Raw genomic sequence first — 27,796 nt, 5'->3', positions numbered from 1 at the left:
GACCAGCCTGGGCGACATGGTGAAATACCATCCCTACAAAAAATACAAACACTTAGTTGGGTGTGGTGGTGCACATCTGGGGTCCCAGCTACTTGGGAGGGTGAGGAGGGAGGATTGCTTGAGCTCAGGGGATGGAGGTTGCAGTAAGCCGAGATTGTGCCACTGCACTCCAGCCTGGATGACAGAGTGACCCCACATCTCAAAAAAAAAAAAAAAAAAGGGAAAATCACTTACTTTGAAATTAGAGAAATTATAATGGTGCAGATCTATTTTGCTTTTTAAGAAAGGAAACAACTCAAATTTCTTTTTTTTTTTTTTTTTTTTGAGACGGAATTTCGCTCTTGTTACCCAGGCTGGAGTGCAATGGCGCGATCTCGGCTCACCGCAACCTCCGCCTCCTGGGTTCAGGCAATTCTCCTGCCTCAGCCTCCTGAGTAGCTGGGATTACAGGCACGCGCCACCATGCCCAGCTAATTTTTTGTATTTTTAGTAGAGACGGGGTTTCACTGTGTTGACCAGGATGGTCTCGATCTCTTGACCTCGTGATCCACCTGCCTCGGCCTCCCAAAGTGCTGGGATTACAGGCGTAAGCCACCGTGCCTGGCTCAAATTTATTTCTTTTACCTATATCTCAATTCTTTTCTCCTTATTGCTTCACAGTTGTGCCAGTAAAGTATAAAGAATATCAAAAAGGACATCCACTTCTCTCTTTGTACAGGTGGAATTTTGATCCTTTATATTTTTTCACAGACTAAAAGAACATATTGCTGATAAGAAGAAATTACCCATATTAATTTTTCCTGAAGGTAAGAATGGACTGCCTTCCGAGCCATAGTTGATAACAATAAACTACCAAAAGTGTGAGGAATAGAATTGCCATAGAATTGGCCATCTTAGCCCAGATATCTGCTCTAATAGGAATGAGATGGCATTCTCTGAGCTATTAATTCCTTACTTTCTTTTGAGATTTGATAGAAATCATGTTAGCTTTTTAATTCAATAGTCATTTCTGGGTAATGAACTCAGAGCAGAATTGTCCATGGCTTTAAGATTTGCATGTATTGAAATTGTCACCTGTTGAGAAGAAGTTGTACCCATAGGCCCACAGAGCGTTCGGTAGAAAAGTAAAAGCTTGTTAAACCTTCTTAGTTGGAACTATGAGATTACTACTTTTGCAGTGGTTGGTTTGTGGTATGGTAGTACAATGCCTGTAATTTTGATATTTTAAATTACTTTATATCGAAATAATTCCTTTAAAAATTTATTTTAAAAATGACTGCCTTTAAAAATATTCACACTTCTACTCTCACGCCCTTGCAGGAACCTGTATCAACAATACTTCAGTCATGATGTTTAAAAAGGGGAGCTTTGAAATTGGAGGAACCATACATCCAGTTGCAATTAAGGTAAAACATATAATAATAATAATAATAATAATAATAATAATAATAAAGATATTGGATTGGTAACTTTATTTTGGTAGTATTTCAAACTTAAAATTTGCAAAAATGAGGAGCACTTGTATGCTGTTTTCAGATGCACCTGTCCTATGCACTTTGCCTCCTCTGCTTTCTCGTGTGCTCTCTCTCTCTCTCTGTAGATAGGTGTGTTCTGGGGCACTCTGTGCCAGGTGTATTTGCTCGTAGCGTTAAGTGAAACAGTTGCTGTCCCTGCTTTAATCAGCCTTCTAGTTGAGTGTGGAGACAGATATTTAATAGTCACATAAATAACTCTTGTTGCTCAGCTCTGTGGTTCTATTTAGAAAAACAGCTCTAGTCAGACGTATTAGTTAGCTAGCTTGGTTTACTTTTTTTTCTTGACAAATTCTATCAAGTGAAATAACTTCCTTTTTTCTTAGAGTCTGATAAAAATGTTTGGCCTTCCGCCTTAAAAACATTAGGCATGGATGAGAAACCACCCTTAGTTAATAACTGGGATGTATTTTCTTTTCTTTTCTCTCAGTATAACCCTCAGTTTGGTGATGCATTTTGGAACAGTAGTAAGTACAACATGGTGAGCTACCTGCTTCGAATGATGACCAGCTGGGCCATCGTCTGTGACGTGTGGTACATGCCCCCCATGACCAGAGAGGTATTCTTTAGCTTATATGTTATCTAATCGGGTAAAGGCAAGGAGACCTTCATGTGAAAACCTAGGTGTCTCCCTTCTCCATGTCATGCTTTTCTGCTTTCTCAGCAACTGAGTCATCTTTTAAATAATGTATTTAGCTCACTTTAAATCAGACCATTTTATATTTAGAGCCTCTTTTTCATAATGGTTTTACAATTGCTGTTGGTTTATTGAACCTATAGATATTATCTTGGGTAAGACTAATAAAGAGTGATAAATATATGCACATGGGAAAAAATTAAACAATACAGCACTGCATTTTCTTGATAGAACAAATGATATTTGCTATGATTGACTAAGAATAGAAAGCATTTGAGCTGAAGCATGAATCTTATATTTTAAAACAAATATAAATGATTATGAGATGGTATTAAAAACTCAATACGCAAGATGTTCTTTTAACTTTTTTTTTTTAACCAGGATGGAGAAGATGCAGTTCAGTTTGCTAACAGGGTTAAGTCTGCTATTGCTACACAAGGAGGCCTGACTGAACTTCCCTGGTAAGAGATCTTTCAGAAGTACTATCGCTGTTTTTTTGTTTTGAGACAACGCCTCACTCTCTTACCCAGGCTGGAGTGCAGTGGCACAATCATAGTTCACTGTGTCCTTGTCCGCCTGGGCTCAAGGGATCCTCCCATCTCAGCCTCCTGAGTAGCTGGGACTACAGGTGCTTGCCCCCATGCCCAGCTATTTAAAAACTTTTTTGTAGAGATGGGGTGTCCCTGCATTGCACAGGCTGGTCTCAAACTCCTGGGCTTGAACTCCTGCCTCAGCCTCCCCAAGTGCTGGGATTACAGTCATGAGCCACTGTGCCTAGACTTTTTTTTTTTAAATTTAAAAAATCTCCGCTAATAATGCCATTTATCATTCTAGTTAGTTATAGGTTTAGCTGAAAGTAATAGTGGTTTATACATAACAATGGCTTAAGTAAGATAGAAATTCATTTCTCACTTAAACATAACCTGTCATGGCTGGTAACAGCTCAGTCTGTATTGCTTTACTCTCCTCAATTTGTTTTTCTCTTATGGTCCAAGATGACTGCTTCAGCTCTACTCAGTGTGTACAGCAAATGGCTATGAGGAAGGAGTTTTAAAAAGGACACACCCATCTCTAAGAGCACAGGCTGAAAATTATATATTCTACTTTTACTTGTATCCATTGGCTAATACTCAAGTCATGTGATAACACTTAACTGCAAAGGAAGCTGGGGAATGTAGTCTTTGTTCTGGATGGCCATCAGCCTATCTCACATTTGGGGTTATTTTTCTGAAGAAGAAAGGGAGAATGGATTTGGAAATGGGGTGGGTATTGGGAGGCAAGGGGCTACTTAAAGGCTCATTTATATTTAACTAGCTATAACTATATCATAAGAAAACTGAACAACTTGAAAGAAGTTGTGAAATTTTAATTATGGATCACTTTAGTTTTGGTTTTGGCTTTAGTTTTGTTTGTCTGAGGAAGATTGAATGTAGGTGAGTGTATTAGTCTGCTTGAGCTGCCAGACAAAATACAGTAGTCTCCTGTGGATAATGGGGGATATGTTCCAAGAGCCCTAGTAAATCCCTAATACCATGGATAGTACAAATCCTATATAGACTATGCTTTTTTCTATATGTACATAGCTACGATAAAGCTTAATTTATAAATTAGTCATAGTAAGAGATTAACAACAACAACTAATAGAACAATTATAATAATACACTGACTAATAAAAGTTATGTGAATGTGTTTCTCTCTTTCTCAAAATAGCTTAATATTTTCAGACCATGGTTGACTGTGGGTAACTGAAACCATGGAAAGCAAAACCTTGGGTAAGGGGAGAGTTAGTGTACCACAGACTTGGTGGCTTAAACAACAGAAATTCATTTTCCCACAGTTCTAAAGGCTGGAAGTTTGAGATCAGCATGATCAGTTTTTGGTGAGGTTTCTCCTCTTGTGTTGCAGATAGCTGCGTTCTCCTGTGTGCTTACATGATCTCTTTTTTGTGCAGGCACGAAGAGAGAGGGTGCAAGTTCTCTAGTATTTCTTTTTATAAGGGCACTAATCCCATCATGAGTGCCCTACCCTCATGACTTCATCTAACCATAATTACCTCCCACAGGATCCATCTCCAAATACTGCCATGTTGGTAGTTGGGGCTTTAACATATGAATTTTTGGGGGGACAAAAACATTCAGTCTATATCAGTGAAGGTTAACTATATTTATATTATAATGGGAGATTGAATTCTCTTTTTTCTTTTTTCTTTTTTTTGAGACAGAGTCTGCTCTGTCACCCAGGCTGGAGTGCAGTGGCATGTTCTGAGCTCACTGCAACCTCCCAGGTTCAAGCAGTTTTCCTGCCTCAGCCTTCCAAGTAGCTGAGACTACAGGTGTGTACCACCATGCCCCGCAAGTTTTTTTTTTTTTTTAGTAGGGATGGAGTTTCACTGTGTTGGCCAGGCTGCTCTTGAACTCCTGACCTCAGCCTGCCGGAGTGCTAGGATTACAGATGTGAGCCACTGAGCCTGGCTGGGAGATTGGATTCTTATTTACCTACAGGATGTTAAATTAGCAGGCTGTCACAAAACAGTCTATACTTACAGTCTTATAAAGTTAATAAAGTCCCTGCTGTTTTTCTTGGTGTTTCAAAAACACTTTGCATGAAGAGTTTATTTGAGGCAATTGTGGCAATGTTTCTAGCAGCAGGATTCGGCCAACTGATTTAGGCTATCAGTCAGAAAACCAAGGACCCTCCTGAACCAGCACAGGATGGTTTAAGGTGTCAGCCTCTAGAAGAAGGGCTGGCTGGATATTATACAGTAAGCATTTACTTCACATCATTGATAGATTGTTGTAGGTTGTGACTTTAAGCACAATGTCTTTATATTAGGTTCTGGAGTAAATAACATCGTTTTGTTCAATGTTATTTCTTTATAATGTTGATGAGAAACAAATTAGGTTTTGTTATACATCATTTTGTTTAAAGTTGCAGTTTCTAAGAAGCTATCAACAATGTTCAGGGAGGACTTACTGTACTCCATTATGCAAGGGTGGCGAATATCACTAAAATATTTATCCATTCACATAGTGTGAATACAACTAGTTGCATCCAGGTAAACCAGTTTCTGATATCCATTATGCTAATAAGCCACTAATTTCTACAGTGAAAACTCATTTCTAAAATTTGTTATGTGGCTGGGCACAGTGGCTCACGCCTGTAATCCCAGCACTTTAGGAGGTGGAGGTGGGCGGATCATGAGGTCAAGAGATCGAGACCATCTTGGCCAACATGGTGAAACCCTGTCTCTAGTAAAAATACAAAAATTAGCGGGGTGTGGTGGTGCACGCCTGTAGTCCCAGCTACTGGGGTGGCTGAGGCAGGAGAATAGCTTGAATCTGGGAGGCGGAGCTTGCAGTGAGCCAAGATCCCACCACTGCACTCCAGCCTGGGCGACAGAAAGAAACTCTGTCTCAAAAAAAAAAAAAAAAAAAAAAAATTGTTATGCAAGGGCTGGGCACAGTGGCTCATGCTTGTAATCCCAGCACTTGGGAGGCTGAAGTGGGTGGATCACCTGAGTTTAAGAGTTCGAGACCAGCCTGGGCAACATGGTAAAGCCCCTTCTCTACAAAAAGAATACAAAAATTAGCTGGGTGCTGTAGCGTGCACCTGTAGTCTCAGCTACTCCAGAGGTTGAAGTATGAGAATCCTTGAAACCAGGAGGTTGAGGCTGCAGTGAGCCGAGACTATGCCACAGCACTGCAGCCTGAGTGACAGAGCAAGACCCTGTCTCAAAAGTTAAATAAATAAATAAAATAAAATTTGTTATGCTAATTAACAAAACTTGGAAAATCAATGAGCAATAAAGATAAAGATAGCTGAAGCCATTAGTGGCACCTGTGAAAGGCAGGCTTCTGATTAAATGCTGGCTGACTACTGTGGAGTGTGAATTCTTGACCAACAAGGTCTATGACTTGAATTCCATACACCCTGGAGTATGAAACTGACTAGCCTTAAGGTATAGGTTAAGACTAAACATTTGTATCACACTATCTACATTGGAATATATTAAACAAAATGACAGACATCATAACATCATAAAACTATATAAAACTACCTTGGTCCACAAATGTTGTCCTAGCAACCTACAGTTTTATGTACAATGGGTTCCTTTTCCTTATTCATTTTTTAAAAACTCTCTACTCACCCTTTATCTTACCAGACACCCAGCCCTCCTGCTCCTACTCTGAAGTCAGTGTCTGTAGTCTCAGACACAGAGCAAGGGAAAAAAGCTTTGAGAGACAAAAAACAACCTAGAGGAGTCAGCCAAGTACAGACTCTCCATCAGACTGGCTGAATAAAATGATTCTCAGAATTGCCACTTTCCTTTTATCAGGCCATAAGCAATTGCACAATAAAAATTACTTTTAATTACCTAGCCTCTTAAAAAAAAAGAAAGTGACCTCATTGCCCTTCTAGATATATTTGCCATGTATTTGTTGGATATGAATTAACATATCTAGATTGCTTTTTTAATAGATTGAGCGAAAATATAATTTTGTGATCTTAAACTGGCTCTTATCTATGGTTACTGCCTTCTTTAAGAACTAAGATCTATTGCCATTGCAAAGGGGAATTGGGTAAAACTTTGAAGTCTCTAGGGGTAGCAAGTCACAGTTTAGGTGCTTAGCACAGCATGAGGTTTACTGGGTGCTTGGGAACTGTACAAACTGTACAAAAATGTAAAAAAAGTACAAAAATGGTGTCAGATTGCTCAAGACTTAAATTTTTGCCTGTTTTGGGCTTGGATCTCGTGAAAGGAGAAAAACCTTTCTTATCTCTCCCTCCTTTCCTTAGTTCTCACTATTCAGAATTCAGGTAAGTGCTGTTAATAGAAGAAGCTCATTTGGATAAAAGAGACTTGTGTGGACAATTCTGTGGACCTAACAACAATTTATAATCTTGTTTCTTGAAAACCTCCCACAACTGACTCCCCTGGATTATCTGTGGATCGCAGTCTGTTTTTAAGTTGAGGACTGATTGCTGTGTCTCAGATTTGACTCTAGAAGCCAGAACATTGCAGTGGTCTCAGGCAGGTGTCTCTATGGAGGTCAAGTTCTGTCCTCATGTCATTGAGTTCACTGGCTAACCTATGATCATCCATCATCATCAGAAAGCATTTGGTAAACATGCATGCTTGACTGGGTTAAAATTAAACAGTCACAGTATAAAGTAAGCAAGTTCTCAGCTCATGCTCTCCTTGGAGTTAAAATCTAAAACATTAGATTAGGAGGGAGATAGTGACCTCTGATAGTCCAGTCTACTCCCAGCAACTCCAGTTTATTTCTTGGGGTGTAATCCAAAGAAGGAAAAGCATACAGAGTTCTTATACCCAGGCAGGCATGTGTTTTCTCTACTCTGGAGAGAGTTCAAAGACTTACAGGCTCTGACTGAAAGAATGCTGCTTACGTAGGCACTTACTTCTAGTTGAATGCAATTTATCGTTTTGTTGTTTGTTTTACTCTGAGTCTGTTTATGGAATATAAAAGATTATAGACACTGGAAATATGATGTTTTGAATGAAAATACAACTTGTTAAACATAGATAGGGTTATATTTGAACGTTTTTTAAAAAATGATTATCTTTAAGAAATTTACCCACACATATACCGTACCCTTACCATTTCTTCTGCATATATTTTCAGTTTTCCTATGGTTTTCCAGTAAGACATAGGTAGATGAATACCAGTGTTTTGTTTTCCTGAGGGAACAAAATAGAGAAATAATCCAGTTTTAATAATCTTTGTTTCAATCCAAATATATATATATATATTTTGAGATGGAGTTTCGCTGTTGTTGCCCAGGCTGTAGTACAATGGCGTGATCTTGGCTCACTGTAACTTCTGCCTCCCATGTTCAAGCAATTCTCCTGCTTCAGCCTCCCAAGTAGCTGGGATTACAAGCATGTGCCACCATGCCTGGCTAATTTTGTATTTTTAGTAGACATGAGGTTTCACCATATTGGCCAGGCTGGTCTTGAACGCCTGATCTCAGGTAATTCACCCACCTTGGCCTCTCAAAGTGCTGGGATTACAGATGTGAGCCACTGCACCTGGCCAATCCAAATATTTAATATAGCATCCCTTAACTTCTAAAGAGAAACTGAGTTGGAGATATTGTTACTTATTTTAACCAAACATCAGAGAGATTGTTCCTTTAATGTACATTTAGCAAGAGGTAGGGCAGAGACTGAAACCTGCGTCTTCCTGTTTCCAAATCCAGTGTTCTTTCTCTTATTTCATCCCAGCTGCCTCAGTGTCATGGCATCATGCTGCATGTGACTATTAAGTTAACTCTTTTAAATCACCGCTGTAAAGTATCTTTTATGTATTTGTCTTTCTGTTCGCAGGGATGGAGGGCTAAAGAGAGCAAAGGTGAAGGACACCTTCAAGGAAGAGCAGCAGAAAAATTACAGCAAGATGATTGCGGGCAATGGATCTCTCAACTGAGTGACGGATGACAGCCTGTAGATATACTTGGCTTTCTAGAACTAGCCCTTAGAAATGGAATGGCTTTATTTTTTTTGTTTTGTTTTATTGTTTTGTTTTTATTATTGTTAATCTTTTCTACAGAATGATTGTCTCTACCTCTTTATGCCAGAGGCAGAACCTACAGGTGCCCTTTTTGGCTTTTGTTATTGTTATAACATTAGCCCAATGGATTGTAAGGTAGTTTACTGAGTTAAAACAGATTCTGCTTTTATAAAATGATGGCGTCACTGTTGACTGAATGAAATATTTGTACAGGAAAAAGTGTGTGTAAGGTGTGTTTGGAACTCATCGATAGGGTAATTCTCAAAAAATGCCCAAACTTTCTTTCTATACTTAACCTTGCCACTTTCTTCAGTCACTTAACTGGTGAGATTACACATCAGTGCAAGATGACCATTATGGTTATGGTCTACTTACTGTAAGGCTGAAAGAAAAATGGAGGATTATATTTAGGAAAAGGGATAACTAACTCTGTGGCCATCTGCTCCGAAAGTCAAAAGGAAATGTAAATTAGTGTTATTAGTGTGTTGGAAGAGAATACTATTCAGTAAGCTTTGCCAAAGAAAAGTGAGTCAAAGTTAATGTGTGTGTGCATTTATATGTAGGCAGCTCGTAGACACATTTTTAGCCAGCAACTGACAACAAAGCGCTTACTTTTCCTTGTTTGAATGCTGTAGATGGATACCTAGTTCCCTCCCATCTACTGATTTGTTTGTTTTTGTAACCAAACACATTTTCAGATAGAAGGAGCCTTAAAAAAAAAAAATCACATTGAGTATCTTAAGCATGGATGAATGAGAGTGTGTGGAGCTGCCCCTCACCCTCCACCCCTTTGTGGTTTATTCTCGAATTTTCCCAGTCTCTTTAAACAGAAAAAATTACTGATACTATAATTACCTTTCAGAAACTGAGCCTTAATTTTTTTTTAGAGGGGGAAATAAGTTTTTCCCAACTCACACAGCATAAGCAATGTTTGACAGCAATATGATGCCGTTGTATACTCCTGAGAGTATTATATCTGTTCTGGTAACCGTGTACAGAACGTGAAACTGTCTTCTCATGACTATAAATAAATTCTATATTTCTAAAGGCATGTTGCGTTATTTCCCCCTTCCTCTCCCCTTTTCTCGTTTTGAATAAGTTAAATTCATTCTTATTACAAACAAGGGTTGTTTGATTTTCATTCCAGTGGCATAGTTAGATTTTATTGGACTGGAACAAACAGGAAACAAGAACATGAGCCATGGCCTCCCCCGCCTCCCCCTGCTTAAATCTTGTTTTTTTAGCTGAGTTATTTGGACTCTGGCCCTGTGAACTCCACCTTGAGCAAAGTCACAGACTACAGTTATTTTGCAGGTGAATTCAAGCAATTATATCTAACTATCTAGGTAGGCTTGGCATAGCACTATCAGTGTATACTCTTCTTATCTAGCTAGCTAGTTGGATTTTATCCCAAAAGGAAACTTGCAAACAGGTTACTCTCCTGGTCATATACCTCTCTGTTCTCACTCTCCTCACTTTCCCTTTGTTGTTTGTTTAAATTTTGCCCCACAAACTCTAGTAGGAGTGATCTTGACTGAAAATTAGCAAATCCAAATATGTATGTTGGGTGACTTTTTGTCTTATTTATATTTTCTCAGAAAAAGGAGTGCCTTTATTTAAAAAAAAAATTATGTTAATTGTGGCTTGAATTAATGAATCTATTTCATTAGCCCAGTTCTCAGCAAAGTGTATCTTTCCAAGAGCACTGTAAAAATCCCAGTGCCTGGGCCTTGCTCTGACTTTGGTCTTCCAGCAGTGTGCAGGCCCGCTCTGCCTCCTGGCCTCAGCCTTTCTCTTTCATCATTGTTCACTTCACTTTCATCCACCTTCTGCCCTTGTCCCCAAACCTAAAAAAAACCAAAAAACAAAAACACAATGCTATCATGTATTTGCTAGATAACCTAATAGTGTCTCAGTCAGAGCTTTTGTCTCGTAGGTGTGATTCACACAACTGGTTTCCAGGTTGCTTAAGGAACTGCCATGTTGTTGAAACCATGTTTTTGGGAAGCTGATATTGCTCATATTTAGCATATGCTCCTTAGAACTCCTTTTACGTTTGCTTTCCCTAATATTATTCCATACTCACTTCAGAGATATTGTGTCCAGAGTTTAGTATTCCTGAGTCTTCCGTAATTATAAGGCAATATGAAGGGAAGGTGGGATTTGGTAGAAAAATCTCATCAGATAAGTAAGACCTTTCATCTAACCCTTGCATACGTTCATGAATTGAGCTTTGAGGTTGCCCTATTTTTATTTCAATTATTTGTTATGTGGTCATATTTATAGGCAGCAGGTTCTAGGAATGCCAAGGGTTTCTAAAATATCATGCCACATTCTGAGATTGGATGAGCAGCCATGTGTGAAACAGTAAATATACTCAGAGCGCAGGGGAAATAGTTTCGGATGCCACTCTGGGGCAAAGAACAGTCTCAGGGGAAGTTTCCTTGCGTCAACAGACTTTCCAAGGTGTAGTCACCTTTGTCTTGGTGATTAGCATGATCTCAGTGCATATGTTGCAGTTTGCGCATTCTGTTGATATTTAACTTACATAATAGGGATTGTTGATTTCTTGTGATTACAAATAATGTATTGTAGTCATGAGGACTGCCTCTTGGCAAAGCTGCTCTCAGGCCTTTTTTTTTTCCTTAAATGTGGCATCACTGATCTAAACTGCTTCATGATAGAAAAGGGTAGGTTATGATGGGAGGATAGGCCGGGGGTAGAGGTGGAGTGGAGGGAAGTGGGGAAGAGTGTTGTGGGGAGGGGGATGGAGGGCAAGGCTGGGATCTGGGATCGATACTGCTAGGGGCCCTGATAAGTATCTTTACAAAAGCTGTGTGTTTGCTTTTGTTTTTTAACACCTGTTTCTAGTGGATTGATACAACATATGATTTAAAAAAAAAATGGTTAAGATAATGGGATAGAGAATCATAAAACATTTTCTTTACTTTTTTCTTTCTTTCTTTTTTTTTTTTGAGATAAAGTCTCACTCTGTTGTCCAGGCTGGAGTGCAATGGCGCAATCTCAGCTCACCATAACCTCCGCCTCCCGGGTTCAAGTGATTCTCCTGCCTCAGCCTCCTGAGTAGCTGGGATTACATGTGCTACCATGCCTGGCTAATTTTTGTATTTTTAGTAGAGATGGAGTTTTGCTGTGTTGGCCAGTATAGTCTCGAATCCCTGACCTCAGGTGATCCACTCGCCTCAGCCTCCCAAAGTGCTGGGATTACAGGCATGAGCCACCATGGTTGCCCAATCTTTTTTTTTAAATTACACTTTCCTTCTGTAATGCTCAGCAAATATTTGTTATTATTACTACTGCTGTAAGCAAGAATTGGTTATTGGTTCATAATGTCTTCTACTGGCCATATGTCTTCATTAGCTCAGTTCATGTTCATACCCTTTTTATAGGTAATAGATTGTAACTTCTCAATCCTATGTCTTTTCCTTCAGAATTAGCCCTGTTCCTAAATAAAATAATTTCAGTCATCCACAACACTGTCTTGCAGACATATTTTTCAAAATTGGTCTGTCTAGGGAAAGGGCTTTCCTTTGATTTTGTTGATTTTTTTCCTCTTGTGTAGTGGCTGTGCCCAAAATGTAAGGAAAATCAAGAAATTGTAAAACGAGGCTATTCATATTAAATGTAAAACATAAAGTAATATTTAAATTAATCTGTGGCTTGTAAAAACTTTGGAAGCTTATATAATGAACTAATGGCACATAATTTCTGAATTTTAATTAGATTCTTTTTGTTGGTATTTGAAACATCAGCCTTAGCATACCTATTTTTAAATTATTATTAATCGATATATAATTGTATATATTTATGAGGTACAGTGTGGTATTTTGATATATGAGTACAATGTGTAGTGATCAAATCAAGATAATTAGCAAATCCATCACTTTAAACATTTACCATTTCTTTATATTGGAAACATTCAAAATATTGTCTTTCAGCTATTGAAAATATACAATAGGCCAGGCATGGTGGCTCACATCTGTAATACTAGTACTTTGGGAGGCTGAGGCGGGCTGATCACCAGAGATCAGGAGTTCTAGAGCAGCCTGGCCAACATGATGAAACCCCATCTCTACTAAAAATACATAAATTAGTTGGACATGGTGGTGTGTACCTGCAATCCTAGCTACTTGGGAAGCTGAGGCAGGAGAATCACTTGAACCCAGGAGGTGGTGGAGGTTGCGGTGTGCAGAGATCACGCCACTGCACTTCAGCCTGGGCAACAGAGTGAGACTCCATCTCAAAAAAAAAAAAAATACACACACACACACAAACAATAAATTGTTAACTATAGTGCCTCTACAACGCTATACAGAACACTAGAATTTATTTCACTTATCTGGCTGTAATTTTGTAACTTGGAACAAATCTCTTCCTATACTCCCCTCCCTCCAATCCTTCTCAGCCTCTAGTAATCACTATTCTACTCTCTACTTCTATGAGATCAACTTTTTTAGCGTCCACATATGAGTAAGAACATGTGGTATTTATCTTTCTGTGCTTGGCTAATTTCACTAACCATTAATGTCCTCCAGCCTCAGCCACGTTGCTGTGAATGACAGGATTTCATTCTTATATATTTATTTATTTTTGTTGTAGATTTCATTCTTTTTATGGCAGAATAGTATTCCATTGTGTATATACACCACATTTTCTTTATCCATTCATCTGTTGATAGACACAGATTGATTCCCTATCTTGGCTACTGTAAACAGTGCTGTAATAAACATGGCAATGCAGATATCTCTTTCACATTTTGATTTTCTTTCCTATGGATAAATACTCAGTACTGGGATTGGGGCATCATATGGTAGTTCTGTTTTTAGTTTTTGAGGAACATCCATGCTGTTTCCTATAAAAGCTGTACTAATTTAGGTCTTAACCAACAGTGTGTAAGAGTCCCCCTTTCTCTGCACCTTTGCCAGCAGTTGTTACCTTTTGTCTTTTTGATAGTAGCCATTCTAACTGAGGTGAGATGCTGTCTCATTGTGGATTTGATTTGCATTTCCTTGATGATTAATTATCTTGAGCATTTTTTTTTTGTAAACTTGACCATTTGCATATCTTCTTTTGAGACATGTGTATTCAGATCATTTGCCCATTTAAAAATCAGATTATTATTCTTTTACTATTGAGTTTTTTTAGTTCCTTGTATGTTCTGGATATTAATCTCTTGTCAAGGTTGGGTGCAGTGGCTCATACCTGTAATCCCAGCATTTTGAGAGGTGGAGGTGAGAGAATAGCTTGAGGCTAGGAATTTGAGATCAGCCTAGGCAACACAGTGAGACCCTGTCTCTACAAAAAAAAAAAAAACTTTTTTTTTTAATCAGCTGGGCATGGTGGTGCATGTCTGTAGTTCTAGCTACTTGCTAGAAGCATAAGGATCACTTGAGCTTAGAAGTTTGAGGTTGCAGTGAGCTATGATCACTCCAGTCTAGCCTGGGTGACAGAGTGAGACCCTGTTCAAAAAAAAAGAAAAAATTCCTAGCTTTGCACAGTGGCAGTATTGCAGCCAACGAGGTTTATCCAAGGTGCAATTATTGCTAATTAAAACTTTTCACAATAATTTGCTGTTATGACTTGCAATATAGTTAGCCTTGGCCATCTTTGACCGTCTCTACAGAGACTGATAAACAAAACAAACAAACAAAAAATTCCCGTCAGATGACGGAAATTTTTTTCCCATGCTGAAAAAATCTTTTCCCATGCTGCAGGTTGTCTGTTTAACCCATTTATTCTTTTCTGTGCTGTGCAAAAGCATTTTGGTTATATATGATTCCATTTGTTTATTTTTTCTGTGCTTTTAAAATCTAATTCATAAATTTTTTGCTCAGACAAATGTACTGAAGCATATCCCCTGTTTTCTTCTATTAGTTTAATAGTTTTGGGTGTTTAAAGAAGACCAATGTCCTCAAGCATTCCCCTTGTTTTCTTCTAGTAGTGTCATTGTTTTCAGTTTTTCATTTAAGTCTTTAATCTGTGTTGAGTTGACTTTTGTACTAGGGAACTAGTCTCATTTTTCTGCACATGGATATCTGGTTTTTCTAGTACCATTTATTGAAGTTACTATCCCTTACTCATTGAATGTTTTTGGCACCTTTGTAAAAAAATTAGTTGGCTTTAAGTACATGGATTTATTTCTGCATTGTCTGTTCTGTTCCATTGGTCTATTTTTATTTTTTTATGCCAGTATCATGTTGTTTTGGTTAATACAATTTGGTAGCATATTTTGAAGTCAGGTAGTGTGATGCCTATAGATTTGTTCTTTTTGCTCAAAAATCATATGGTTTTTGTTTTTCATTTTGTTGATCCACCACGTTTATGGATTTGCATATATTGAGCCATCTTTGCATTCCTGAGATTAAGTCCAACTTGATCATGCTGTATTATTTTTTATGTGCCATTGAATTTGGTTTGCTAGTATTTTGTTGAGGATTTTTGCATCTTTGTTCATCAGAGATTTTGGCCTATAATTTTCTATTTTTTGTTGTGACTTTGGTTTTATTTTCAGAGCAATGCTGGCCTCATACAATGAGCTTGGAAGAATTCTCTCCCTTTCAATTTTTTTTTGGAATAGTTTGAGAAGCACTGATATTAGTTCTTCTTTAATAATTTTGTAGAATTCAGCAGTGAAGTCATTTGGGCTTGGACTTTTTCTTTATTGGGATATTGGGAAATGTTTTAATACTTGTTCAATCTGATTGCTTGTAATTATTCTGTTCAGGTTTTTCATTTCTTCTTGGTTTAGTCTCGGCAGATGGTATGTGTCCAAATGTGTCCAGAAATTTATCCATTTCTTTTAGGTTTTCTAATATGTTAGCATAGAGTTGTTCATAATAGTCTCTAATGATCCTTTGTATTTCTGTGCTATCAGTTGTAATGTCTTTTTATTCACTTCTGATTTTATTTATTTGGGTCTTTTTCTCTATTTTCTTAGTCTAGCTGTTCACTTTCAAATTTTGTTTATTGTTTTGAAAAAGCAACTATTTGTTTCATCTATTTTTGTACATTTTTTGGTCTCATTTCATTTATATTTGCTCTGATACTATTATTTATTTTCTTCTACTGCTTTTGGATTTGGTTTATTCTTGCTTTTCTAATTCCTTGGGGTGCATTGTTATTTATTTGAAATCTTTCTACTTTATGGATGTATGTGTTTACTGATGTAATCTTTGCTCTTAATACTGCTTTTGCTATATCCTATAGATTTTGGGTGTTGTGTTTCCATTTTTATTTGTTTAAAGAAATTTTTAAGTTTTCTCTTTAATTTCATCATTCACTCTTTGGTCATTCAGGTTCATGTTGCTTAATTTCCATATATTTGTATAGCTTCTAAAATTCCTCTTGTTATTGACTTTTAGTTTTATTCCATTGTGATCTGAAAAGATACTAGATGAGATTTTGGCTTTTAAAAATTTGTTGGGACTTGTTTTGTGGCCTAATGTATGGTCAGTCATAGAGACTGTTCCATGTGCTGATAAGAAGAATGTGTATTATATAGCTGTTGAATGAAATGTTGTTAATGTCTGTTAAGTCTTTTGGTTTATGTTATGTTTAAATTTGATGTTTCTTTGTTGATTTTTTGCCTAGATGATGTCTTCAATGCTGAGAGAGGGGTCTTGAAATCCCCTGTATTATTTTATTGGAGTCTATCTCTACTTTTAGATCTAATAATATTTGCTTTATATATCTGGGTACTCCCATGTTGGGTGCATATACAGTTACAATTGTTATATCCTGTTGCTAAATTTATCCCTTTATCAGTAAATATTAACCTTCCTTCTCCCTTTTTTAATAGTAGTTTTTTTTTGTTTTTTTTTTTTACTTAGCGCATATTTTTATCAGATACAACTGTAGCTACTCCTGTTCACTTTTGGTTTCTGTGTGGATTATCTTTTTCTATCCCTTCGAGGTGAAGTGAGTATATAGTTGGGTGTAGGCAGTACATAGTTAGGTCATTTAAAAAAACCCATTCAGCCAGTGTATATCTTTTGATTGGGGATTTAATCTGTTTAAATTCAAAGTTATTATTGACAGATGAAGACCTTATTCCTGTTATCTTGTTGTTTTCTAATTGGTTTGTATAGCCCCTGTTCTTTTCTTTCTCTCTTATCATTTATCTTCGAAGTTTGGTGGTTTTCTGTGGTTTATAAGATTTGATTTATTTCTCTTTTTCCTTTGTATATCTGGTGTATCAGTGAGTTTTATGCTTTCATGTTCTTTCATGTGTTTTCATGATGGTAGTTACTGTTCTTTTGTTTCCAGATGTAGATCTCTCTCAAGCATTTACTTTATAAATTCCTTTATAAATTCCCTCAGTTTTTGCTTGTCTGGGAAAGGCTTTGTGGACTTCATTTTTCAAGGATAGCTTTCCTGGGTATAGTATTCTTAGCTGGCATTTTTTTTTTTTCTTAATGCACTTTAACTGTATCACCTCATTCTTTTTGTCCTGTAAGGCTTCTGCTGATAAATATGCTATTAGTCTAATGGAAATTCCCTTATATGTAATTTGACATTTTTCTCTTGCTGTTTTTAGAATTCTCTTTGTCTTTGACTTTTGACAATTTGAATATATGTGCCTTGCAGAAGACCTTTTAGGGTTGAATCCATTTGGGAATCTCAGTTCCTTGGATCTGGTTGTCTGTATCCCTCCCAAGACCTTGGAAGTTTTCAGCTGTTAATTCATGAAATAGATTTTCTATGTATTTTTGCATCTCTTCTTGCCATAGTTTGGATATTTGTCTCCCCCAAATTTCATGCTTTATGATGGCCACAAGTCCTGTAGTCGTTCCTCATTCTGTTTTATTATTTTCTTTTTGTTGTTGTCTGCCTGGGTTATATCAAAAGACCTGTCTTCAAGTTCAGAAATTCTTCTGCTTGCTCTGGTCTTTTGTTGAAGGTCTCCGTTGTATTTTTTTATTTCATTCATTGAATTCTTAAGCTTCAAGATTTCTGTTTGTTTCTTTTATTCTATCTCTTTGTTAAATTTCTTATTTGGATCATGAAATATTTTCCTGATTTTGTTGAATTGTCTATATGTATCTTGCATCTGATTGTAGAAGATTGGTCAGGGTGGTGGGAGAAGATATAGGGAAAGATGCAAGCCTTCTTGAAAGATCGGAAGGTCTTGCAAAAGCTTCAGGAGAGAATAAAGCTGAGGGTAGCTAATTCTCTTACTGGAAGGCTAAGGGTGAGGAGTAGGTAACAAGGGAGTGCAAATAAATCTATCTAGATAAGTTTACTTATGTGATCCAGAGACCGACTTTTGATCATCTAGGTGCAAGACTGCTCCCTGCAAGGGGGTATGACAATGTTAATTACCCACAAATTGGGTTGTCTCTAGGCCTTTGACATTATGCCAGTACTGAATAAGTATAAGCAGCTCCGGCTTATCGGGACTGCTCACTCTGCAGCAGTCCTCTAGCGGCTCTCATGCAAAATACCTGTGTCTGGGTGCTCCTTTCATCCGTCACTCTGCAGTCTTTGGGACAGACTTGCTTGGCATCTCACCAAGTTTTCTTAAACTCATTATTTTGATATATATATTTTTTCAGTATCTTGTAAATACGTTTTTCGGAGGAGGGCTGGTTTTGGAGAATAATTATGTTCCTTTGGAGGTGTCATGTTTCCTTGCATTTTCATTTTCTTGTGTTTCTATGTTGATACCTGTGTGTCTGGCAAAACAATTGCCTCTTCCAATTTTGTGGAGTACCTTTAGTAGGGAGAGTCATTTCTATAGGTGAGTCATATGGTGTCAGTGGGTAAGTTGAGTTGGCATTTGTTCTGGGTGGACACAGTAGTATAATCTGTTAATCTGTTAAGATTCTTTGGCTATAATCCATGTTAATGATCTTTGTGAGCACCTCAGTGGCCTAGGCTATGAGAATCTCTGGTGGCAGTGGTGCATCTTTGCTGGGGATAGGACCGTTGAGCTTTTTCTCTGGCCAGAGGCATGAGTGTGTGTGGGTTGGTGGTCTGGTGAATGGCTTGCTGGGTGTGAATTTTCCATGCAGTTTCTCGGGCCATGAGTGCAGGGACACAGATGGTTGGCAGACCTGGGGGTGGGTCCACCAGGAGTGTTTCTGCTGGAGTTCACCTTGTTGCTTCTCCAGCTGGGACATGGGTGTGCAGTGGTTCAGTGGCTTGGCTTAGGGGCAGGTTTGTCAGCCTGTTTCTTTGGTGGGGAGTGCCAAGAAGCGGGACTTTCTGGGGGAAGGTCCATTGGACTATTTATTTCAGCCAGCCAAAGTTTGGCTTCCCCGCTGTGTAGTGCTGAAGTCACAGCTGTTCCTGGTCCCATGCTCCAAGCAGACAGGGTTGTGATATTGCAGTCACCTGTGTGGACTTAGTAAGATAACAGTAGAAACTCAAGGCTGGAGACATGCAATGGCTACTGGGCCCCAGAGCAGGGCAGACTCTAGCAGTGGTTCCAATTTCAAGATGGCACAGTGCTGCAGTAGCTTGGATCACAGGTTGATCGGAGTGGGGAGTGTTTACACCTTGTATTCCTACTCTGGAGTAATGCAGCTATGTTAATTCCAAGCAGCTCCCCAAACTGGGCTAAAAGCTTTTGAAGATGGTGGGATTCTCCTATACTACAGGAATCTGCAGTGGCAGTTTGGGCAGGTAGGGGCCTTTTACTTACCTTTTCCCCATAAGGGGAAGTCCTTCCTGGATCTGAGCCAATCTCAATGGGAGAGATGAGGTGACAGGGCCAGGGTGCCTTGCTCACCTCTCTTTGCTGCCATCCTGGGCTTCTGTGCTCCACAAGGCTTTCACCAGTCCCTTTCTACACTCCAATGCTGTCCCTCAGACACTACAGTTGGATTTTAGTTGTTTATTTGTTGTTTCGGTTGTTTTTTATTGGGAGGGAGAGATAAGTGCCAGGCAATTGTAGTCAGTCATCTTGTTAATATCCTTTATTTCTCTAGTTTTTTTTTTTTTTTCCCAGTACCCCCCTACCTTTTTTTTTTTTTTTTTTTTTTTTCTAAGATGGAGTCTCCATCTGTCACCCAGGCTGGAGTGCAGTGGCACAATCTTGGCTCATTGCAACCTCCATCTCCTAGGTTCAAGCAATTATCCTGCCTCAGCCTCCCGAGTAGCTGGGATTATAGGCGTGCACCACCACCCCCAGATAATTTTTGTATTGTTAGTAGAGACAGGGTTTTGCCATGTTGGTCAGACTGGTCTTGAACTCCTGACCTCGGTGATCCACCCACCTTAGCCTCCCAAAGTGCTGGGATTACAGGCATGAGCCACTGCACCCAGCTTTATTTCTCATTTTTAAGTTATATCTATTTTTTTTCAAATGTGATTACTCTCATATAGTTTTGAAGTACCTTATGCTTATTGATTTTATATTTCTAAGTAATTGTTCCTTTTAATTGCCAAGTAGTTTTAAATCTTTAGGGGAAAGTTATTTTTCCCTTTCACTTAGCAGTAAGATTTGACACAAGCAATTTACTTGCTTACATCTGGAGAGGGGGATGGATGATTTCTACTTTACTCTTACACAGAAGTTGTAGTCCTTTTGATATCCCACCTTCAAAGGAAGACTGTAATTAGACTTCCCATCTTGGACAGGCCTTCAATATTGCGTTTTGTCCTTTAGGCCCTTGAGGCTCTAGAAACCAAAACTTGAGTTTGCCTGGTTCAGCCAATGCCTGTAAAGGAAATGACAACTACTGGGCTCTCAGTTCTGCTTACTTCTCTGGAAATTGATCTTCCTTTAGTCCTTGACTTGAGTAGTCCTAACTTTCTTGCTAGTTACAGAAAAATTCAAAATCAGTTTCTTTTATCATATAGGAAGTGAGTGAATACTTGTTGCTAAAAATAAAAGTTCTAGAAAGAGACAACTTTAAATTTAAAAAGTAGTTTCTCTTGAGTGTTTTACTCTAGATTAAAGCCATATTTTAATATAAAAAGAAATAATAATGATTCTCCCTTAGAATCATTATTATTCATTTGCAAATTAAATGTTTTGCTGAAAGGTTTTGTAAGATAAAGCAATTTATAGGAGATCTGGACTAACACATATGTGTAAGATTTTGATGTTGGTGGAGAATACAAAAACCCAACAGCAGGAAGTCAGCTGAAAGAAGCTACCAGGTTAGTGGTGTTCTTGGCATCGTGGGTGGGTGGTGAGTTTTCAGGCTGTACATGTTACAGCCTAGGCTGAGGATCCCATCAAGGATTTTGATGGCCCTCCATCATCATAAATTCCTGTTATGAGCACTTCCTGCTGTTATTAGAAGCATATAGTAATTCAGACTACTTGCTGGCTCTTGGTTCTATGTCTGGAAAAGATGTCTGGGAGAACGCTGAGAATAAAAAATGTATACTCTGTCTTGGTGACCTAAAACATTTCAGATCCCTTTGCTTTCTAAGCTGTGATTGGTCAGTGGATATCAGAGCAGAACCAGTTGGTCGCCTCTCAAGGTGAAATATATATATTTCTTATAAAAACAGGTGAATTTAAACTTTTCTGAGAACCTTTGAAAATTGTATGCCTTGGCTTAGTTAAGATATACCCTTGGTGATTACACAAATCAATTAGGGATCACAGGCTAGAGTTGGGTACGTTTTCAAATCATTGTTTCTCTAGTTTTATGAAGGAAAACACCTGTATTTGGGGCTTATGATTCCTACACGGTTCTGGGTCTGAGGATACAACAATGACAAAGAAAGACAAAAACCCTGGGCTATGGAAATCCACTGAAGCAGGTGGAAACTAAAAACAGAATCAAGAAACATGTTTGGATGAAAACGTCATAGGGGATTTAGAGTGGCTTTGAACTTTTTTCGTATACGTTTGGGATAGTAAATGCCTAAGCATTCCTTTGAAAGAGTTTACAGAAAAGTATACTTCCCTTACAACTAAAGTGTGTCAAGGGAATCGAGCTCTGTGACCAGGACCTGGGAGTGAAGCTGGCATCTATGGAAGGCACACATGACACTGCTCATGTGCTGAGTCACTTGTGGGGTTGACCTTGGTTCAAAGCCTGTTTTTCATTGCAACCATTCTTTGATAAAGGCAGCCCTCATGTCTGTTGCTAAATCAGGCACGAGTGAACCTGTCGAACTTCCTAACTAGAAGGAATTTTCAGTGCTGATTGTAAGGCAGTTCTAAACTGTTCCTGCAGAATCAGAATTTTTTTATTTTTATTTTTTTAGGATAGGCAGAGAAATGACTTTGGAAATCCTGTTCTATCCAGCCAGTTCTGCAGATATTTGGTTAACCAATGGAGTGATGAATGAAATACCGTAGCTTCCCCTAGTAAATTCATTGGTCTAATAGCTCTCTTTGGTAACTGCTTCTGTTTGACAGTTATCCTCTTTAGACATTTGCACATATTTTATAAAACATATACTATAATTCAGGCTCTGTTAGTCCTGAGGCTCTTTGCTGCCCAAGACAGGAACTTGCCATTCAGGATCTTAGAAGAACCTGGAAGTGGAGACAAACACCACTAACCACAAGAGGAAGTGGCAAGGCCCTGTTTCTCAGCCCAGGAACAAAGTGCTGTGGGAGTGTGGAGAAGTGATTCATGTTGGGTGGAAGGGTGTGTAGAAGGGAGGACATGAGTGTGCCTTGGAGAATGAGTAAGTGCTCTCCAGTGAAGTCAGGAAACGTGCAGGTGATTCCTTGTTTTGTACATGTACTGTCCTCCCCAGGCCCCATACCTTGGAGAAAAAAAAAGAAAACACATACGAGAGGGTTGTTTATAATCCTAGACGTTTTTGACTCCGAAATGCCCCCTGTTCTTATTTTGGAGCCATTTATCACTTTCCCAGCATCACCACCGTAGCCCAAGCCATCATCATCTCTTACCTGGGCTACAGTAACTCTTCTAATGGATCACCCTGCCTCTTCTCTTGTTTCCCAAATAGTTTATTTGGTAAACAGAAGCTAGTGTGATAATTTCAACCCATACATTGAATCATTTATTTGCGGTGCCCTTTTCATTGTATCAGGAGGTATGTACTTTTGATTTGCCCCATGACTGAAGCACAGTACTCTGGGTGCTTGATTAAGGTGGTGATATGGTTTGGAGCTGTGTTCCCCTACCCCAAATCTCATATTCAACTGTAATCCTCAGTGTTGGAGGTGAGGCCTGGTGGGAGGTGATTGGATCATGGGGGTGGATTGCTCATGAATGGTTTAGTGCCATCCTCTCGCTGCTGTTCTCATGATGGTGAGTGAGTTCTCACAAGATCTGGTTGTTTAAAATTGTGTGGGACCTCCCCCCTCCCTCTTTTCCTCTTGCCCCAGCCACATGATGTCTGTGCTTCCCTTTCACCTTCCACCATGATGGCAAATTTCCTGAGGTTTCCCTAGAAGCAGAAGCTGCTGTGCTTCCTGTACAGCTGCAAACCCATAAGCCAATTAAACCTCTTTTCTTTATAAATTACCCAGTCTCAGGCATTTCTTTGTAGTAGTGCAAGAGTGGACTAATACAGGTGGTGTATTAGTTTCTTGGGGCTGCCATAACAAAACCACAGGCCGAGTGGTTTAAACAACAGAAATTAATTTTCTCCCAGTTCTGGAGTCCAAGATCAAGGTGTAGGCAGGTTTTGGTTTCTCTATTCTTGGCTTGCAGATGGCTATCTTCTCGCTGTGTCCTCATACGGTTGTCCCCCAGTCTGTGTGTTTTCTGTGTCATAATCACCTTTTCTTACAAGGACACCAATTGTATTGGATTAGGGTCCACGCATATGACCTCATTCTACCTTAATTGCCGTCTTAAAGGATCTGTCTCCAAGCAGTGGCAGTTAGAGGTACTGGGAGTTGGCACCTCAGCATACAAATTTTGGGGAGTACACAATCCAGCACATAATAGGTGGTGTCTGCTGGGCTTTTCCATGGTAAACTTACTCTTTTCTCCTTCATTAGTTAATGAGTCATTTGGAGAGAGATACTTTGAAACTACACAAGTATCTGATATGGTTTGGCTGTGTCCACACTCAAATCTAATCTTGAATTGTAGCTCCCATAATTTCCACGTGTTGTGGGAGAGATCTGGTGGGAGATAATTTAATCATGGAGGTGGTTGCCCCGATACTGGTCTCGTGGCAGTGAGTCTTATAATATGTGATGGTTTTATAAAGGGTTTCCCCTCTCACTTTGCTCTCATTGTCTCTTGCCTGTCACCATGTAAGATGTGACTGCTCCTCCTTGCCTTCTGCCATGATTGTGAGGCCTCGCCAGCCACGTGGAACTGTGAGTCAATCAAACCCCTTTCCTTTATAAATCACCCAGTCTCGGATATGTCTTTATCAGCAGCATGGGAATGGACTAATACAATATCCCGTTCCTCATCAAGCTTTCAATTTGTTCATTTGCTTATTTAGAATACTATGAACTCACAGTTTCCTACTCATTCGATGAATTAAAATCCGTTATTATTCATTTCGATGTTAAATTTGTCCCAGATTTGGCCAAGGAGCCTACTACAAGCCTGCTTTTATGTCCTTTTGACACATCCCCATCATTTCAGGCCCTTCCTTTCAGGCACAATATGTTCCAGGCTTATCTTGAACTTTCCCTGTCCCAGCCCCGAAATTAATCATCTCCTCAGAAACCCCTGATTTCTTTTAGTGGAGAATTTGGAAGCCAAGATTTGGGTGCTAGATGTGTGCATTGTTTTGGGGTATTGTCACTTCCAGACCCTATTGGTGGATAGAGCTAGAAAAAATATATATGTGTATACACAGACACACACACACACTCACTTATATCTGTGTTTTTGTCTATGACCTATCATCTACATGTCATCTGTGTCAACCCACCTGTCATGATTATCTCTATCATCTATATCTATTTATAATCTGCATCTCTCTATAACTCTATCACTCTATGTATTTGATATCTATCACTCTATTATCTGTCATTCTCTACCATCTCTCTCTCTCTCTCTCAAAAACCGTAAGTTCTCTCTAACAGCTCCATTTCCAATTCAATATTACAGGTTCATTTTAATTTTCTCCATCTTATTTGTGAGTCACCTCTCAAACAGTGAGGAGCCTGGTTCTCTATCTTTGATGTATTTACTTATTTGAAACCAGTCTCAATGGCTTTGCACTCTCCCCATATAGATGCCCTCCTGACCTCACTTCGTGTCTACTTTATGCAGGACCACTCCCTTCCATGAAGGCCTTTCTTACCCTGCACAGGAGGGGCCACTCCTTCATGTGAATTCTCCTATTACCACTCTAGGCTTGAGTCCCCACATCAGGATGTCCCCTCCCAATGAAGACGTCCTCCTCAGGCTCTGTCACCTCACCTGTTTAGGTTCCAGTGCCCTGCACTGGGCAGCCTTCCTCTGAGGATGTTCTCCCCATGCCCAGGCTCCACAGTGCACAGACCTGCTCTGGGTCATCAGTGCTTCCCATCACCAATGTGGAGGCCCACCTTGCTCTGCCCACCTATGGCTTTAGGACTGAAATATTCAAGGAAGGGAAACCTCCTAAGTAGCTGCGATTACAAGTGTGTGATACCACATCCAGCTAATTTTGTATTTTTAGTAGAGACAGCGTTTCACCATTTTGGCCAGGCTGGTCTTGAACTCCTAACCACAGGTGATCTGCCTGCCTCAGCCTCCCAAAATGCTGGGATTACAGGCATGAGCCACCATGCCTAGTCAAGATTTGATGGTTTTATAAGGGGCTTTGCTCTGCACTTCTCCTTGTTGCCACCCTGTGAAGCTGCCACCATGCTTTCCCTTCCACCATGATTGTAAGTTTCCTGAAGCTTCCCCAGCCCTGCAGAACTGTAAATCAATTAAACCTCTTTCCTTTATAAATTATCCAGTTTTGGATATTTCTTCATAGCAGTGTGAGAGCAGAACTAATACACTGAGTGAATTTCAATTTGGCTTTAATAAAGAATGTTAGTATATTTAGGGCGATGTTTTCAAGTTTAATTTTGAAATTGGAGGTCTGATATTACCATTAAACAAAGTTGTCCTACCTTATTTCATTAATGTAAGGGCTAAGTGTTACCTTTTATCTTCCTTTTGTTGCTATGTTATATTATTGGGCAAGCATCTTCTCCGTCCACAGAGGTTGGCACATGCCCCTAGGCTAGCTGCTTAGAGAACTTCTTCTGGCTCAAGGGGTGACACATGGACTAAGACTATCAAACAGAGTCCTTTTGAAAGAGCATTAAGGACACAGAGAGATAGGTTCTTAGATTGCAACTGGTAAGAACTATGCAGATCCAGAGATCATGGGAGTCATCTTTGCTGCCACAAGGAAAGTACCTTCTGAGAATGAATCCAGCACAGAAGAAGTGGAGAAAAAGAAGAGAGACCCATCCTGATGCTATAGCTTGATACCCTTCATTCATCAATGTTTAAGACAGAAACCCTTTGACTTTCCAGATATAATAGTTAATACAATCTTCAATGTTTTCCCCATACTTCAGCTAAAGCGAATTGGGTTTGCAATTAGAGTTAATTGAATTTACAGCTATAGTGAGTTGCAAATAAAATAGTTCTAAAAGGAATGGTTTTATAAACATATATGTATAATATATATGTGAATATATCTGTACATATCTCTGTGTGTATGTCTGCACATGTGTGCACACACACATTTTCTTTTTTTAACTATAGGAGCTTTTCTCCAATGAAATCTTACATAACACTTTGATTGAATCAGTGATCAGGTTCCAAAGGCTCAGAGTCCCATTCCCTTGGTCTCCTTCTGCTTCTTTTTTTTTTTTTTGAGACAGGGTCTTGCTCTGTTGCCCAGGCTGGAGTGCAGTGCTGTGATATCGACTCATTGCAGCCCCTCATGTTCAAGTGATTTTCCTGCCTCACTCTCCCAAGTAGCTGGGATTACAGGCACCCTCCACCATACCTGGCTAATTTTGTATTTTTTTTTTTGCAATGGAGTCTTGCTCTGTCGACCAGGCTGGAGTGCAGTGGCGCATTCTCGACTCACTGCAAACTTCGACTCCCTGGTTCAAGTGATTCTCCTGCCTCAGCCTCCCAAGTAGCTGGGATTACAGGTACACACCACCACACCCAGCTAATTTTTGTATTTTTAGTAGAGATGGGGTTTCACCATGTTGGCCAGGATGGTCTCAATCTCCTGACCTCGTGATCCGCCCACCTTGGCCTCCCAAAGTGCTGGGATTACAGGCATGAGCCACTGCACCCGGCCTAATTTTGTATTTTTAGTAGAGATGGGATTTCACCATGTTGGCCAGGCTGGTCTCGAAGGCCTGACCTCATCCTTCTGCCTCTATTGATACTCTCTAATGCACCTTGTTAAACTCTGAGGCCCTGCGAAGCAAACACTAAAACAGCCTTAGAGCAAGAAATATGTTATTTTAAGAGATTCTTCCCCTCTCTATTGTAGGACCTAATTTTAATGATTTAAATATAAAATATCCACAATAGACTCTGTTGAAAGTTTATTGAATCTAAATGTCTATTAAGCTAAATTAAATATTAATTAAACCGGACACTAGCTGAGATAGGCAATGGTGCACAGAAGCCTTTGGAAGTTTCCCACCTGCTACTACACTCATGTCTGTTGGGTGTTTCCCAGACAACAGAGGCCTCAGAAGAGCATGAGTTCTTCAAGGAGCTGTACAGCACACATTCTTTGGTCAGTGCCAGGAAAGCCAGCCAGGGAGAGTATTGCAAACTTATAAAAACTGGAGGAAGGCTTTCCAGAAGTCCTCCTCCTTTCCAATTTATGAGTGAGATAGAAAAAAACAGAGCATTTGAGGCTTTGAATATCTCTCACTGCTAATTTACACCTGATTCTACTCCCATCACCCAAAGAAACCTCCATATTCAACGCTAAACACACGCATTTTTTCAATGTTGCAGTGGTTAATTTTGGCATGGAACACACCACTCTGAAACCTGAACATAAAAGGGAAAGTTAACTCTAACAGAATTATGAAGGGATTTGTAAATACCGGTAGTTAGAGGTTCTGCAATGCTGCAGTTCCTCTTTTAGGGGGAGGTGAGCAGGCGAAAATTCTAGCAGTGCATTTCTTTTGTGAATATACACTGCTGTTAGGAGGCAATACTGCTTTGCAGAAAGCTACTCCT

General features: G+C 39.2%; 1 protein-coding gene, 1 long non-coding RNA gene and 1 other non-coding gene across 4 annotated transcripts in view; 2 read left to right on the top strand and 1 right to left on the bottom strand.

Annotated features, from left to right (window-relative positions):
- Nucleotides 1-9,749, top strand: part of GPAT3 (glycerol-3-phosphate acyltransferase 3) — a 68,549-nt gene extending 58,800 nt beyond the window's left edge. Inside the window, exons 8-12 of one of the 2 annotated variants that reach the window (XM_032239713.1) lie at nt 751-806; nt 1,321-1,406; nt 1,963-2,094; nt 2,554-2,630; nt 8,519-9,749. In XM_032239713.1, the coding sequence (XP_032095604.1) occupies nt 751-806; nt 1,321-1,406; nt 1,963-2,094; nt 2,554-2,630; nt 8,519-8,618 (451 nt within the window). In that variant the 3' untranslated portion in view covers nt 8,619-9,749. Of the gene's footprint in view, nt 1-750; nt 807-1,320; nt 1,407-1,962; nt 2,095-2,550; nt 2,631-8,518 lie in introns of both variants that reach the window. The other variant, XM_032239714.1, reaches the window with a different exon arrangement.
- Nucleotides 1-27,796, bottom strand: LOC116524445. The gene is made up of 4 exons (XR_004257330.1): nt 27,661-27,796; nt 22,094-22,170; nt 7,791-7,870; nt 1-33 (listed from the first exon to the last, which is right to left on the bottom strand). It is a non-coding gene; the product is annotated as an uncharacterized LOC116524445 (long non-coding RNA).
- LOC116524570 lies at nt 14,210-14,349 on the top strand. Its single transcript, XR_004257395.1, has one exon. It is a non-coding gene; the product is annotated as a U4 spliceosomal RNA (small nuclear RNA).

This window comes from Sapajus apella, unplaced genomic scaffold (assembly GCF_009761245.1).
Source record: "Sapajus apella isolate SASKATOON/1434 unplaced genomic scaffold, GSC_monkey_1.0 scaffold45, whole genome shotgun sequence".
Taxonomy (NCBI): domain Eukaryota; kingdom Metazoa; phylum Chordata; class Mammalia; order Primates; family Cebidae; genus Sapajus; species Sapajus apella.
The sequence above is the reverse complement of the archived record's forward strand: the minus strand, read 5'-3'. Positions and strand labels throughout refer to the sequence as shown.